The sequence below is a fragment of the Pimephales promelas genome, chromosome 7 (genome assembly GCF_988280905.1).
Source record: "Pimephales promelas chromosome 7, fPimPro1.hap1.1, whole genome shotgun sequence".
Taxonomy (NCBI): Eukaryota; Metazoa; Chordata; class Actinopteri; order Cypriniformes; family Leuciscidae; genus Pimephales; species Pimephales promelas.
The window spans coordinates 34,267,711-34,283,461 of record NC_142775.1 but is presented as its reverse complement, the minus strand read 5'-3'; the positions used below and the strand labels follow the sequence as shown (position 1 = coordinate 34,283,461).

The following is a 15,751-nucleotide window of genomic DNA, read 5'->3' as shown; positions in this document are numbered from 1 at the left end:
TATTGTTAGCACTAACGTTAACGTTACCTCAAACTATTTTTCAAAGTCATTTTCTTGAATGAGCCACGGCAATGTTTCAAATGAGCTTCTAACGCTAGACTAACGCCTTTATTTTCAATGCGATCACCTTGTACCCAAACCATTTCGAAACTAAAAAGGAGCCATTTGTCCTCCGATTACATACAAGCTCCTTGGCGCCGCGTTTGCGGGGCTCATGTTTCGCGCTGTATGGGTATTTTAAAAAAGTGACATGAGTGGAAGGGCGGCGTCGGGGCAGTGTGTGTTTGTGTAAGTGGGAGGCAGAACGGCAGAGAGATGCGACAGAGTTGTGAAATTGCAGGCGCGGCTCAAAATGGCTGTTATTTCAAATTTTAAACCAAACGGTTAACCAGTTTCAACCGGCTAATGAGGCTCGGTGGTCGGTCAAGAAAATTTTTAGTTTTCGCCATCCCTAATATAAAGCTGTTTTACTAAGAAGCTGCTCCTAAAAAACGAATCGCTACCAACTATTCATGTCCCTGCTGCACCTCCAGAAGAAGTGAGTGTAAAATGTAACTAAACTTTATATTAATCTTTGCAAATTGCTTTTACTCAAGTTACTCTACCCTGCCAGTACATACAAAGATAGATCAAAGTGACATTACGTTAACCAACCATTCAGAAACGTCCTGTCCGTGCCTTAATTGTCGAACTTCTTTGCGGCCGTCATCTTGTTCCGGGTCCGACTCCGGTTCAAACTGATACGATTGCACAGATGTGTCCTGACATGTGTCCCCAACTGTTGTCAAGGCAACACTCCCTGGGCATTGTGTCAAAACGGCCGCAGAACAGAGGGACGAAGTAAGCGAAGCTCATTCCCAGCAAACACAGAACGTTCCCCAAACGTTCCCGAGTGGTCTCATGAGGTTATTTTTTTTGTGAACCAAACACGAACATAATAGGAACGTTCCATGTAGGTTATTTTTAGGTTCCATTTTTATAACGTAAGGAGAATGAATGTTGCGGGGACGTTCCCTTAACCTTAAGGGAAAGTTCTAGGAACGTTCTGGGAACCAAAAACTAACGTTCCCAGAACCTAAATTTGTTTGCTGGGTTACCATTTAAAGGCATATGCACTGAAATGACGGGCTGAAAACAGAGCTGTTTTTGACCTGGTAAAATTAGTGTTTTCTTACAATACCAATGAGAAATTTTAATGAAAGTATATTACAAACTTTTCATTTAGACCCTAAAGAATCAAATTAACTTGTGTGATTTGATTTGAAAAATATTTCATTTGTGTTTAGAAAATTTAAGTCTCACGGGTTTGGAATGGCGGGAGGCAGAAAAATTATGACCGCACTTTCATTTTTGGGTGAACTATCCTTTTAAGTAATGCAAATTGTGGGGCAGAATTGGCGCACTACATCTTTAACACTGTACAGTGCTCCAAATTCAAGACTGCTTTGTTTTGTCAATGGAAAGAATCCTTGATATGCTTCATATATTTATAGTTCCCCCTTAGCTTTGCATGTTGATGTAAACAGAGAAAGGTTAGAGTAGTATTCGGCACGTAATGGAGGCAGTCTGCTAAGTGATCAGCGCTTGTAAGGCCTCTCTATCCAGCACTGTAACCAGAGAAGGAGACAAACTTTTAGTTGCTGAAATGTTGCAAACAGATGCCGCTGTCCCTGTCCCGGTAAATCACATCAGCACCTCCTGGAGGGGAGGGTGTGATAACCCTTCATAACCTCCTAGGCTCTAGGGCACCGACTGGACGCTGGAATATTTGTCGAGATGATCGGGACTGAGGCGCTGAGAGAAGCGTGAAGCGTTGTTGTGCAAAATTATTTTTCTCCGAAACGGATTTCCGCAGAAAATGAGACGAAAATTGCCTCTGCTATGACAGGTTGGTCATCTCATTGTAACTTTTATGGACTGTGCAACCTAATCTAAGACACTAAAATAATACTTTTGGTATGTCCGAGTGGACTGTGATTACGAGTTCCATTCAGGTCGAACGTGTAGGTTGGAAACCAGATCTAGGCATTACATGGACTCTTCAAAAAGGAGGTTGTGTGAAAGTAGAAGTTCTGTTTGTTCCGTTTTGTTCTCTGCCCTTCCTCAACTGCACCCATGACGCATCTGTCTATCTCTCCTTTGTAAGCCGTCGGATTTACATGTCGTGAACTGTTGTATTCTTGGATGTGGGGTCTTGCACTCATCGCTAGCCAGAAGAGTAACTTGATCCTAGAGCATTCTGTGTAATTTCTTTCAAAATGTTCCATGAGAAACCCAACACCAGATGAAGGGCTTTGAGACCTAAAAAAAAAAAAGCCCATGCACAGATGTTTCACCCCTAGATTTGCACCTCCTCTCCACCTGTGTCTTTATATATCAGAAAGTTTCCTTTATAAAGTCACTCTGTGGTCAGTTGTTTTCTCAGAGAGCGGATCTGGTTTTGTTAACGCTCCTGGGATATTTACACACGCAGGGTCTGATATGACAGAATCACATTATGATTTCTCTGCATATGCGGCACATCGCTGCAGCTCAGTCACGATTTTGTTTTGTTTTCATTGCTGGCACTGTCGCTTATCTTGGTGGATGATGTGCAGATCTGTTCTGTTGTTTGGTTTTATTTACTGTGTCTATATTACTTTGTCAAGGTTGCTGGTTTTCTTTTGGACACAGATGATAGGTGTTCTGCCACAGTAAATCTTAGAATCTTGTATCTGCAAATAATTAACTATGCATTGTCACATGAATAACTACTTGTCAGTTGATTCCAGTGTTGTAGTCGAGACCACCTCACTCGAGTCCGAGTCGAGACAGAGACCAGAGAGAGTCGAGTCCGAGTCAAGACCGAGTCCATAGAGAGCCGAGTCCGAGACCAGAAACGGTCGAGTCCGAGTCGAGACCGAGACCAGTGAGGGTTGATTACCTAATTTACTTTTATTTACTTAGAGAAACCCTTTTTTTTTACTGAATTTACTTAGAGTTTAACAAATATGATCAGTTTAGGGTAAAAAAGGCCACATAGTAGGTGGTGTTAAAAGTAATTTTATTACAATTTGTCATGCGCAGTTGCGCACTAGAAAATCACCAATCACTGGGCGTGTCAATCAATTTAAAGAAATATTATGTATGTATTAACATACATTAATAATTATGAAAAATATTTTGAATTGAACTCGAGTGGACTCTGGAATAAGTCCGAGTCCTAAAAAAAAAAATGTTCGAGTACGAGTCAATTCCGAGTCCAAATGCACACGAGTCCATGACAAGACCAAGACCATTAAAATATGGACTCGAGATTCAGTGATTCAGTAACCAATTCATCGAAGAACTCGTCAAACCAATTTAAACCAGTAACTTTAAGGAGTTATAACAACCAAATCATAAGAGTAATCTTTTCATAAATTAAAAACTGCACTGGTATGTTTGTTTTCACCCTCAACTTAATTGGAACACTCAATCAGGCGTGTTTACTAAAAAACCGATCCCCATTCACACGGATCTGTGAAAATGACTAAAAACACTGCATTATGTTGCTTGTCCAGTATTTGGCGGTGACCTTGTAAAGAAATGCTACATGCCTATTGACTGAGAAAGTAATACGCAGGCTCATGATGTCACAGTTTTCAAAAATTCGCATTTTTGCAGTTTACACTGAGACTTTATAAAAAAAGCACTTTGAAAACTTTTTTCAGGCCCCGAAAACGCCATTGTCATGTAAATGAATGTCCAAAATGCATAATGTTATCTTTGTTTAGTTAAAAACGGTCGTGTGCACATTCAATTCAGACTGAAAAAAACCCCTTCACATTATGATAATCATATGATAATCACATGTTGGTAAAATAGGATTTATTTTGTACTATTTTTAATGTTTTTGAAAGTAGTCGCTCTCATTTTTTACCAAGGCTGCATTTATTTGATCAAAACTACATTAAAACAATAATATTTTGAAATATTGTTATGATTAAAAATGTAATTTATTCCTGTGATACGAAGACTGTGATTACTCCAGTTTTTTTGCCACGCACATTTACAAATTTCTCGACTTTTTTGTGCACCCCCTCACCGTTCTTTTGTAAAGGACATTTCTTTCAAACAAATCTTTTGTAGCCCTTATAGGACTCACTCTCCAACGCTGAATCTTTCTATATTATTTGAGTGACCAGTCTGTGTTCCAGCGTTCACAAAGTGAGGCTGGGATTGCCCCTGATTTACGAGATCCAGATTCCTACGAGCTGATTCACAGCCAGGTGCACGATTTCCAAAGCAGATCATCCAAAAACCCGTCCGATCAGCTGCTTCGCTGATTTTACACAGATTCTCGTGCCACATCCACAGTGCAGCGACCCAGATTTTCCCTTATTCTCCACGCTCAGAGGGACTGTGGGAGCCGCATCTGCCGAATCCGTCTCTGGGTAGACTCTCTCTCTCTCTCTCTCTCTCTCTCTCGCTCTCTCTCTCTCTTCGCTTCATCTCAGCTGAGAGCAGCACGCGTTCAGAGTGCATTCTCTCTCTGTCAGCGCTGTACCGCACGGACTGCTCCTGCACGAGTGCTTCATCACTGAGCTTGACCGGCACAGAAACCCTCACCAGCAGCACCTAAAGCGCTAAACACACAGCCATGCTTTTAGGTGAGTACGCTTTACACTCAGGGTAGCGGCATCGATTTTGTCTGCATGCGATACAGCGGTGAACATCTTAAAGAATGTGCCGGACTGGACCTGCCGTGATTCCAGATATAGTTGAAAGCAGCTTGTGATTTGTTCGGTTTGGCTTTGCTCTGTGTGTTTGCCAGGGGAGCTGAGCTTTGAAATACGACTGTGCTCTGGATTTATGTAAGAGATCCTGTCAGCACCGTTGTTTTGTTTATGTGGGTTAAGTTTGTTCCAATACTAATACAGCGTGACACCTTATCTCGCCTGACACGAACTTCACTGAAAAGACTGTCTGAATCCTTATAGCATTAAAGACAATCGATAGCTCAGTTAAAGATCAGAAATGTGATATTATACTGTGCCCGATGGCTTACAGTATGACCAGAATTTAAATTTTCTCTATTTTTTCATTTTCATTTTTCAAGTCTTGAATTGTTTCAAGTCTTGGTTAGGTTAAGCACTTGACTTTTTCACTCTGAACATATTGTTTCCAGAATTTGCTCACGCAACCCACACCTACCCGCTTAGAGCGTGTGCTGATCGCCCTCGTAGCGTGACATTGGTGCTTACGTGTGGGTGTTCGTGTGCTCCTCCGAAAGCTCATTGATACGAGCAAGATGGAAAGCCTCTCTCAGGAGCGTCTCGTTCGATGAAGTACTAATGCAGTGTCACATTCCAGAGGAGTGCGACTTGGAATAATCAGCGTGTCTGTGGGGAATAGAGGTTTGAAATTGCTGTTGATGGTTGCTGCGCGGCCGTCTGCCAGTCATCCGAAGCCCCCCGTGGAGAAGACCTGGGGGTCTCAGCCCTTTGCCAGAACTTTAGCAGCTTCGTTAAGCTTGCAGCTCCTTTGCACCAATGGAGTGATCTAAGGAAATTAGTTTAGTGCAAGATTTTTTTATATATATATACAAATATTTTTCTGCCCCAGTTTATTCTATAAGGGAGCCTATAAGTAAGTGACTCTAAGCGGGGTGATTTGGTGATTTATATCAAAACATTGTCCCGTTTAATGATCCCGACATAGCATGGCATGAGATTGGGCCGAGACTATCTGTTGGATAATGAAGGTGGGAGTCCTCAGGGAAAACGTACAATTTTTGACGAAAGTGGCGTAGAAATCATTTTAATTTTAATTTAATAAATGCTAATGGCTAATGGGTTTTCAAAAGTTACTAGCCACAATTTTGACATCGATACGATGGGGGAAAACTGCCATATAGATATTTTTTAATATTATCTCGTAATTTGGCAGCAGGTATATTAGGCTGCTGTCACTTTAAGACCTGACACGCAGATCCACTATACTGTTACGCATTACGTGAATACTCGCCAAGACATGCATTTTGACATTATTTTGAATGTATTTGATTAAGCGCAATAAGTAGTGAGCACAAAATCTGCGAGAGTAAAATTTTGCGCAATCCCTCGCCGAATCCAAGCGGGTTTGTGTGCCTCCGACTCACCTTTGGAGAGATGAAATATCGTGCTGGTATCGTGCATCTATTATGCAGATAATGGGTAAGCGTTTCAGAAATATTTTAGTATCGCTATGCATCCAAAAATCTATATATTTGACAACAATACATTGCATTTGGTTTTTTTATTTCAGATTATTTATATTTTCAAGATTACAACTATCAAATGTATATTATATACTAAATTCAACCCGCCAAAGTTGCTAGTCGGAGTGACTGCGTTACATACCACTGCTGAAATACACTCGCATTTGGCAGGTGTTGAGGTCAAGCCCTGATTATTATTATTATTATTTCTCTTATTGATTATGTTGTTTCTTTTTCTCTCTTTCAAACAAGTGCATCATGTTCTGTTCACAGTGTGTAGGTGTAGTACATGACTTCTGGTCTCGTTAGAATACTAATCGAAAATTTGTTTGTTCTCCAGGTTCTTCCTCACCCACTACTACCATTTTTAGTAGTATTTATGCCCACACAGATATATTTAAACATTCACGACATTACACATGCCCAAAATAATGTTCTGCATCATTTAATTTCAGAAAGTAATGGAGGCATTTGCATAATCAGGTTTCTTAAATTGGTGTATATGTGATTAAATATTTAAGCACTGTATTTGAACATCATCCCCTGTGAGCATAGGAGGTTTTGTTGATATAGGGAAAAGCTAAAAGCGCTCTTTCTTTCTCTCGCTCCCTCTCTCTCTCTCACTTCCTTGCTCTTTTTTTCTCTCTCACCGTTTTCTCTTTCTTACAGAGGAATCTGTAGTTGGGTTTTAGAAGCCGAGCTTAAGGAATGCTCTTTGGGTTGCTATACTTCTTGAGACCATCTTAATAATGATGCATACTCTCCAATCCAGTTGTGCTTCCCTTTTTAACAGTTTCACAATTATGTTATGCTTTAAAATCATCAAAAAATGCATGTGCATGTTCCTTTTCTGACTTATAAGTATTTTGAATAAAGAACGTAAAAATACAGATTCATTGGTACACATTGGAAAAGTGTGCTTTCATACTCGCTTATCTAAATGTACACTTATATTTGTTGATATTCGTCTATATAAGTTTGGGGTTAGTACTATTTTTAATGTTTTTGAAAGTAGTCGCTCTCATTTTTTACCAAGGCTGCATTTATTTGATCAAAACTACATTAAAACAATAATATTTTGAAATATTGTTATGATTTAAAATGTAATTTATTCCTGTGATACAAAGACTGTGATTACTCCAGTCTTCAGCGTCACTAAATCCTTCAGAAATCATTCCAATATGTTAATTTTAATGATTAGGTGCTCAAGAAACATTTCCTATTATTAAAATGTTGAAAAAAGTTGTATTGCTTTTTTTGGGGGAAAGTATAATACATTTTTTTTTTTAAGATTATTTAATTATTTAATCAGATTTAATCAGAAGAACAGCATTTATTTAAAGTCTGAAAAAGTTTTTATTGTCACTTGTTTTTTTGTTGTTGTTTTTTTTTGAGTAAGAAAGTGACCAAATATTAACAAATCAAAATTAAGTGGACAATAATTGAACAATAAACATAAATAAAGGCTAATGACAAGTGCTTAGTTTCGTACATCCCACTGTACTATTGCTGTGAGCATCACATTGTTTTCTTTTGACTGATGCTGTAAACAATTTTAACTTGATAACACGGGTCTCAGAAATATCATTTCTTCTGTATGAATTATTTAAATGCCTTAAAAAATTCCATTTTCTAACATTTAATGTCGTTTCTTACATTTACTTACATTAATCTCATTCATGTAGTCATGCAGTTTTGAAACGAGTAAATGATCACAGAATCATGTTTTGCTGTAATATCCCTTTAAGCTCAGATCTATCAGTATGCAAAACGAGTAAGACTTTGAGGTCCATTGTTTTAAAATATTTCCAAATCATTAAGGGAAATAAGTTTGCAGGTACCAATTGTCTTGTGTTGCCATGGTAGGCTGCACTGATATGCATGACAATTACCCTGGTCACCATTTGTGGACCTGATCTCTCGTCTCTTATCTGTAATTAGAGTCGAAGCGCTCTTCCACGCTTCACTGCGAAGTAATCGTAATTGCAAACATTTGTTATAGCAAACAACCCTGTCAGCAGAAACAGTGATAAATCTACAGGGCTCTCTCACTGACCTTAGGTTAATACAGCCACCGTTTTGGTTTTAACTGATGCAAAAGTCTAACTCCTGCCTAGGAGGAACGGCACAGCAGACGTACACAGCCAATATGTCAGCCGTAGCTTTGAGCGATGCAATAATCCTCTCGACAGGATTTGATTTGCATGCCCTTGTATGCTTCTCACTGCACTGAATATTAATGGCCAATACTGTTTGATAAAGTAAAATCAAGGAATGCATTGGGGAGAGAGAGCGCAGTCACTTAGAGCATCGGCCCACGCGCCGCGAGAGCAAACCCACCGGGGCCAATGCAAGGTACGTTTCAAACCAGCCCTGGGGGTTTGTAGCGGCTTGCCAAGTTGGCAACGCTAAGAGCTGGCTTTTAGCAAACATTTGAGATTCTTTGACCAAAAAAACAGCCTACAGCACATTAGCACGGGTGGCCGGAGGGGGCGGTCTGTCTGTCTATGTGTCTGTCTGCTCAAGGGATGTTGTTACCAGAGAGAGCCTCGCTTGGAAACAAGCATTAGGGACGGAGTTTGGGCTCGAGCGTGACAAGAGGTTCTCCCGTTCCCACTGTTCCTTAGTCTCCATGGAAACCACAGAGCTGAAACAACAAGTACTGCCGCTGGTAAAATCACTTTATGAAAGTAATTTGCACAGCAAGAGTGTTGCGTTCGGATACAAGCACGTTGATGGCTGCAAACATGAGCGTCCTCTTATGAGGGTGATATTTACATTTCCTTTTTTTTTTACCATTCTTGTGTGTAAAACACAAAAACAGCCCACTTGGATATTGCATTAACTTACGCACGCCAAGCCACATGAAACGAGCAAATGTGTGTGTAATTTAATCCCAGCTGGCTGATGCTTTTATATGGCAATCTCACCTGATTCATGCTCTCCTTTAATTCTATCGCTCGCACTTTACGGGAGGTTTGTAAATGCAGATCAGTTTTCAGGGGGCCTTGTGTCACTGCACGCTGAATCTGACATATTTTGTTCTTAGTGTGAGTAATGAAACAAGCTCCCCCTGTCATGTACCAGAGATCCCGTGACAGCATGCTTTAATGATCTTGTTATTGTTCTTTGCAGAACAGATGTTGGTGACTTAACCGTTGTTCGCGTTTTTTTTTTCTTGATCTCCCCTTTTTCAAGCATTACTGTCCCCGTAAATCTCTGTGTTTGATTTGCGCTGCGTCTATTTGCATTTCTATAAGCTTTTACTTATCAGCTGATTGCTAAATCAAAAAAACACCATTATTGTTGCTCATACTTAAGGTTTGGTTTTAGGTTTTTCTGTTGTTTTGTTTAAAATCCAGATTGTATCTTATCCGATATGGTATGATCCCATATAATTTTGCTGGGTCATTCTGGGTTTATAAATCACGTGTGCTCCAAAGCTTCTAAGTTTGTCTGTTCTGTTGTTGTTTCGATCCTCTTTTGGAAGGTAAAAAATCTTGCGTTTCCACTGAGCTTACCCAATGCATGTGATGTGAATAAAATTGAGCAGAGTAAGGTCTTGTGTGACCATGGGTATAAATTGAAAGAATATTGTTGGTTTAACTTAAAAAATTAAGTAACCTGGTTGCCTTAAAATTGATTGAACTGGAAAAAGTGAGTTAATACAATGGAGATTGATTTAATCATCAGAAACTCAAAATAATAAGTTATCTGAACTAAATAAATTATTTAAGTTGATTTGACAAAAGTAAAAATGTTGTGATAACAACATTTTTTTACAGTGATAGAAAACACTCAACCATTCCCATTTCGAACACTCAACCATGTTAAACTCCACTGCACTATAGCAATCAATCGCATAACAACAAACAACTGGATGTTTGAATTGTGACTGGAAATTGTGCTAAAGCAAAACCACTCACATTTTATTTTGGAAGTGTAAACATTTATTTCAATTTTACTCTTCCCCTTTCTTTATCCCAGCTTTTTTACTGAGATATTGGGATGAAATCATCTTTTTTGTCTTGATACAGTCTTCTGAGAATCCCTAGAGAAACTAGTAATCATATTATTGACAAGCTGCCAACATATCAGACATTTTTTCTTTCTTTCTTTCTGGTGGTTTTGCTTTGGTGTGCCATGTTTTATTGTTCTTTGTAGTGCAGACCTTGGGACTGATAATGTTGGTGGTATTTCTTTCATGCTCTTTTTTGCCAACAGTGCGTAGCTGATTCATGTCTCTCATCAGGCTGAATATTTCCTTTCCCAACCTCCCCAGAGTGGACACAGATTTAGTTGCGGTCCCTATGTTGGCACGTCTCAGTGCGTTGAGTTCACAGGTGTCCAGAAAGCAGGTGATGGATCTCTTGAACGTTCCCAGTGCATTGTCTCCAGTTATTATCCTCCCGAGAACCTCTAATCCTTCTGTCAACACAAGTGTATATCTCACTGAACGATCAATCCCTGGACACGCAGATCTCCTGCACTTCATTCTGATGGTGAGGGGGTGACAGCTGTGGATTCTTGCAGTGGGATACAATGCATCTTCTAAGCGTCCAAAAACAAAAAGTTGGCTTTAGATTTTGCCCTATGATTCCTTCCTCCTCCTCCTCTGTTTCTTTTAGCCTTTATCTCTCTTTCCATCCATCATCTCTTGCAGGTGGATTGAGTCAATCTCGATGAGTCACTCTTGTGTGCATATATAGAGTAAAATAAGAGTAGAAGATTCACCACCCACTATTCCATGGGGGGATTTAGAGAGCGAGAGTAACCTTCCTTGCTATAGCTGAAATACATCTGCTCATTTGCACTTTCACTCGAGGACCTCACTTCCATTTGCACGCTTACTTTTAGTATGTCCGCCCCCTCTCAGGAGAGCAAACACCAAGCTTCTTCTCGCATACAAATGCGCTTACAACTGAAGGAGGGGGCGAAACTTTTCCATCATATCTCACAGCTATGTTACAAAACAATCTGTAGCGGTCTCGTTCTTGTGTTTGTATAACTCAAAAACCAGTATTTCAGATAAGTGAACCCATTTAATGTTGAAGTACCCTTTGAGTGCTCCGAACGGACTGATGGTAGACAATTCGAGAAAAGTTTTTGCATCTTATTTTCCATTCAACAAAAGCCAAATTTTGTGACTGACTTGGACACAAGATTCTTTGATGAATAGAAAGTTCAAACAAATAGGATTAACTATTTGTGGGGACCAAGGTGTATTTGGGGTCCTTGAGATGTTCTGACATGCCCTGACATTTGTACTTTTTTCAGTTGCTTATAAACATATTAATGGCACAGGTGAAATTACACTCTGTTTAGCCCAAACAGGGCTACCATAATATGTGAGCAACATGTATGTACATGTTTGTATTTTTGAAAGAATATTGTTTAAAAATGAAAGTTTCTGAAATAAGGCCACAAAACACATACGAAATATGTGAACAGGCCAGCCCTCATCATGTATAATTAGGTGATTCTCACCTGAGAGAGACAAAGACAGGCATAATAATGAGCCTTTCATTCAAGTGAGTCAGACAAGAAAAAATTGAAAGGACAACATATATATATATGCACATACTGATTGGCAAAAAAACAGAATGGCCATTAAGCTAATGAGATATCAGATGAATTGTTATTCCTTTTGCTAGTTAAAGTTTTTTAGAGATCTTCCCACAAACTCTTCAATTTAATTCCAAAACCGTTTGTTGTGTATTCACGGAAGATGGTAAGAAAAACAGTGCCTTGTGAGAATGCTGCATTGTGACCTGTGGATGCTCTTGTAATTCCAAGCTGTTCATTGCATCACCTGCCAATTTCTGGCAATGTAATCATTCCCTGTAGCACAAGGACACACGCTCGCAGTGAGGCATGATTTCATTTACCCCGTTGTCAGGAGATTTTTATTAGAAGCCACACCAACTTCGTTTTCACAAATTGTGTTTAAAGGCACAGACTGAGCCCGTTCTGTCTCGCTCTGATGCGGACCTGAAGCACTGGCTTGTAAATCTGCATTTAAATTGAATTTAGGACATTATTAGATTTGCCTGAAATAGTGAAGGCTTCGCGTGCGTTGTCTGCATGTGACCGGCTCCACGCACACACACACACAAAAAACACACATTTGAGCAGCTGCGTCACATTAAGTAGTTTCATCTGACTGTGGTCACTCATTCTACCTGCTTCTAGCTGCGATATCACTCTTTGTGTCATCTAGCTTGACAGAGAATGTGCCAGAATTATGGCCTCTGTTTACTTTTCAGCACCACTTATGATCCATGACTGACTTCATAAAGCCATGTAAGCTGGCTAATAGTTAGTCTATTCCAGTATCATATCAATTTACACTTGACAGTCAGGCAATGTCAAGGCCAGACTTATTAATTCCACAAATATGTTTTGCTTGAATCTGACTTGCAACATTTACTGATCTTTCGACCATCCATAAAAATAGACAATGTGTAGTCATTTCAGAGCATCTTAGTGATTTAAACCTGATATTTACCATAGCCAATTGTAAAATAAAAGATTATTTTTGCATCGGTGAGCAGTTTTGCTGCAAGTAAATAATTCATTTAAACTAATTTTTTTTTAGTGAAGTGCTCTAACACATAGTTCTCTTTTAATATAATTACTATGAAAAAAGGTTTTTTAGACAGCTAGTTTTTAACAAACTTGGTGAGTGGGTGGTGGATCGTGAGCTGAACGGCGGTATTATAATAGCACTGTGTCTTTATGCTCTTTTGGTTCAGTTCAGTACATTTCACACTGGGATGTTTCTGTCGCTCTCTCTTAGACTCTCCTCTGCATGGATTTACATCAGCTGAAGCTAATATCATTGACCTACTGTCGTTTTTCTAATGAATATCTTAGTAATGGAAGGAAGTTCCTCTCCTTAGCAGACACTTCCTATCCATAGTGACTTATGGTGCACTAATTACACGGACAATCCCTCTGGAGAAACCCAGGGTTAAGTGCTGACCTCAAAAAGCTCATTGATGAATGAATAGGATTGCGTACTTGGTAACTCTTCAGCACTGCAACCTTGAGTTTAACCAGTCCGATCCTATTTTAATCATTTGCTCTTCCTCATGTCTTTCTGAACCTGTATGCCTTTCTTCTGTAAACACAAAAGTAGATATTTTAAATATATTTTTTGTGTATTAGACTGAAGAAAGAAATCCCAAAAATTGGATTCACTCTTAGAAGAAATGGTTCTATTTAGAACCAGAAATGGTTCCATCCCCCGCTTCATATATGGAACTCCAAAATGGTAAAAGTATGGACCGAAGTATGGGCCAAGTATGGAACCCCAGGGTTCTATAGAACCCAGAGGAACCCTTTTTTAAGAGTGTATAGAACCTTTTAGGGGTTCCAAATATGTAGCGCTGATAGAACCTTTTCCCAAAAATTAAAACATCATTATCTTACGTTGTTCCAAACCCATACGATTCATTTTCTTCTGTGAAATGCAAAAAAAGGAGGTGCTAGGCTGACCTTTTCCATACAATGAAAGTGAACTGGGACTGTCAAGCTCCAAAAAGGACAAAATGGCACTATAAAAATATACCATAAAAGTGAGGCTTGTGCACTAAATTCCGAGGCTTCTGAAGTCCCATGATAGATTTTTGTGAGGGACTGAAATTTAAGCCATAATTCCACTGATAAAAATGCTAGGTCGAATGGACCACTTTTACATCTATCCACTTTTACTGTATGGAAAAGAACCACTTTGACATTCTGATGAATAATTTTGTAACTCCATGGTTGAACTAAAATCATACAGGTTTTGAATGACATGTCAGAGGGTGAGTAAATGATGACAGGATTTTCATTTCTGTCTGCATTACTCCTTTAAACCACCATTGAGTTGAATCGTGCACCTGCTCGCGGATATTCTAAACGCTGTAGATCACAGAGACAGTCTGCTGTTGGGCTGAATTATTTTCACTCCTCGGAGATCTCCTTTATGCGAGCAGAATCAAATTCAGATGTGTGGGTTTTCGCCTGTGCTCTACAAAAATGAACGTTCATCGTTTATGGCAAGAATGAAAAAGCCCATCTATACCAGGCAAGATGTGGGCTCATTTAATCCCAAACATTTTCCTTTGTTGGCGTAGGAAATTGTCCTCAAACTGTCAGCAATGAGTGTTTCTGCGATTCAGAGTGTTCTCCTGTTGTTTAATTCTGCAAGCTGCATCTCACCGCAGCCTTTTCTCGGTTTCCCGTTCAGTGGGTTTCTTACGCTTCCAATGGTAACAGCCAGAAAAAATATGAAGTCATAACCACAGTATCTGTTTTCCCCTGTACAAAAGCTTAAGCAACATTACCCAGTCTAATAACGTACACTCTTTGGAAAGGCCTTTTTTAGGAATTAGTGATGAAATCATTCTCTGATGCCCATTTAAAAGGAAAAGTCACTCTCACAGTTGGGTTTGGAACGCAATCAAAATTTGGGAGGGCCTAATTTACTCAAAGTACTGGTCTTGCTTGTTTTTCCAACTAGATCTGAAAAGCTTCACCACCACCCTCATTTACTGTATATACTATAATTGCATAAATTCAGCTGTTGATCTTGTGGATGTGAATATCAGCCAAATCAGGGCAGTACGAAGTAGAAAAACACATGCTATGTTTATGATCTCTAGAAATGCCCCTGCTGTAGTGTTTACTGTAGTGAAAAGATGTGGTTTTCATTGCAGCTTGGTTTAGATTAGGTTTCAAATGACATTTGAGCCTGTGCAGGTTCAACATGATTTCTCTTTGCTGCTCATTTGGTGCAGCAGGTGGCTAGAGACCTGCAGGGTGCAAGTGAGTGACCACATCTCAAGATCTCCCTCGCTCTCTCTATCTCTCTTTCTCAGCTTGGTTTCTTGCTTCCAGTACAAGGATTAAACTGATTAAATCCCACCTGCCACAGAGACCCCCTTCCACGTAAACTACCTCAACATTTCCATCCCCACCTTGGAGAGATGGAGCGAAAAACCAGACCTAACAAACAGCCTGGACTCGGAGACCACACAGTATTGTTAATGAAACATCCCTTTGACTTGGATCTTTTTCACTGAATCGGTTGAATCAGTTTGTGGTTTTAAATGATTCTTTCATGAATCATTCACAAATCACATTATTTAATAGCTGGAATTTTATGTATAGGAAACATTTATTTATTATTTCAATTTATTATTATTATTTTAAAAATTCTTAGTTTTGTGTCTATAAGCTGAATTGGTCTGCCACAAACTGAACTAGGAAATATGAAGTTACTTTATTGTCTTTATTGTAACATTTAGAGCATTCAATATACCATACCGGGATATCGGGGACCACATGATGACATGAAATAATATTTTATCCCTTTTATCCCTGTCTTTGTTAAGACGGTGTCTAGTTTGACCAACTAGCAGTAAGACTATGTTTCAATTTAAATGAGACCGTTCAAGTCAAATCACCTTTATTTATTTACATAGCGCCAACTGGAGTTTGTTTATTAAGCGTGCAGGGAAACCACCCAGTAGAGCATTACAA

The 15,751-nt window shown here is 39.3% G+C and overlaps 1 protein-coding gene across 7 annotated transcripts in view; it reads left to right on the top strand.

Moving 5' to 3' along the window:
- znf385b (zinc finger protein 385B) overlaps nt 1-15,751 on the top strand; it is a 139,097-nt gene that overhangs the window by 67,023 nt on the left and 56,323 nt on the right. Inside the window, exon 1 of one of the 7 annotated variants that reach the window (XM_039683455.2) lies at nt 4,466-4,631. The exons of the other annotated variants lie outside the window; for them this stretch is intronic. Coding sequence (XP_039539389.2) covers nt 4,622-4,631 — 10 coding nt within the window. The 5' untranslated portion in view covers nt 4,466-4,621. Of the gene's footprint in view, nt 1-4,465; nt 4,632-15,751 lie in introns of those variants that run through there. 7 annotated transcript variants of the gene reach the window in all.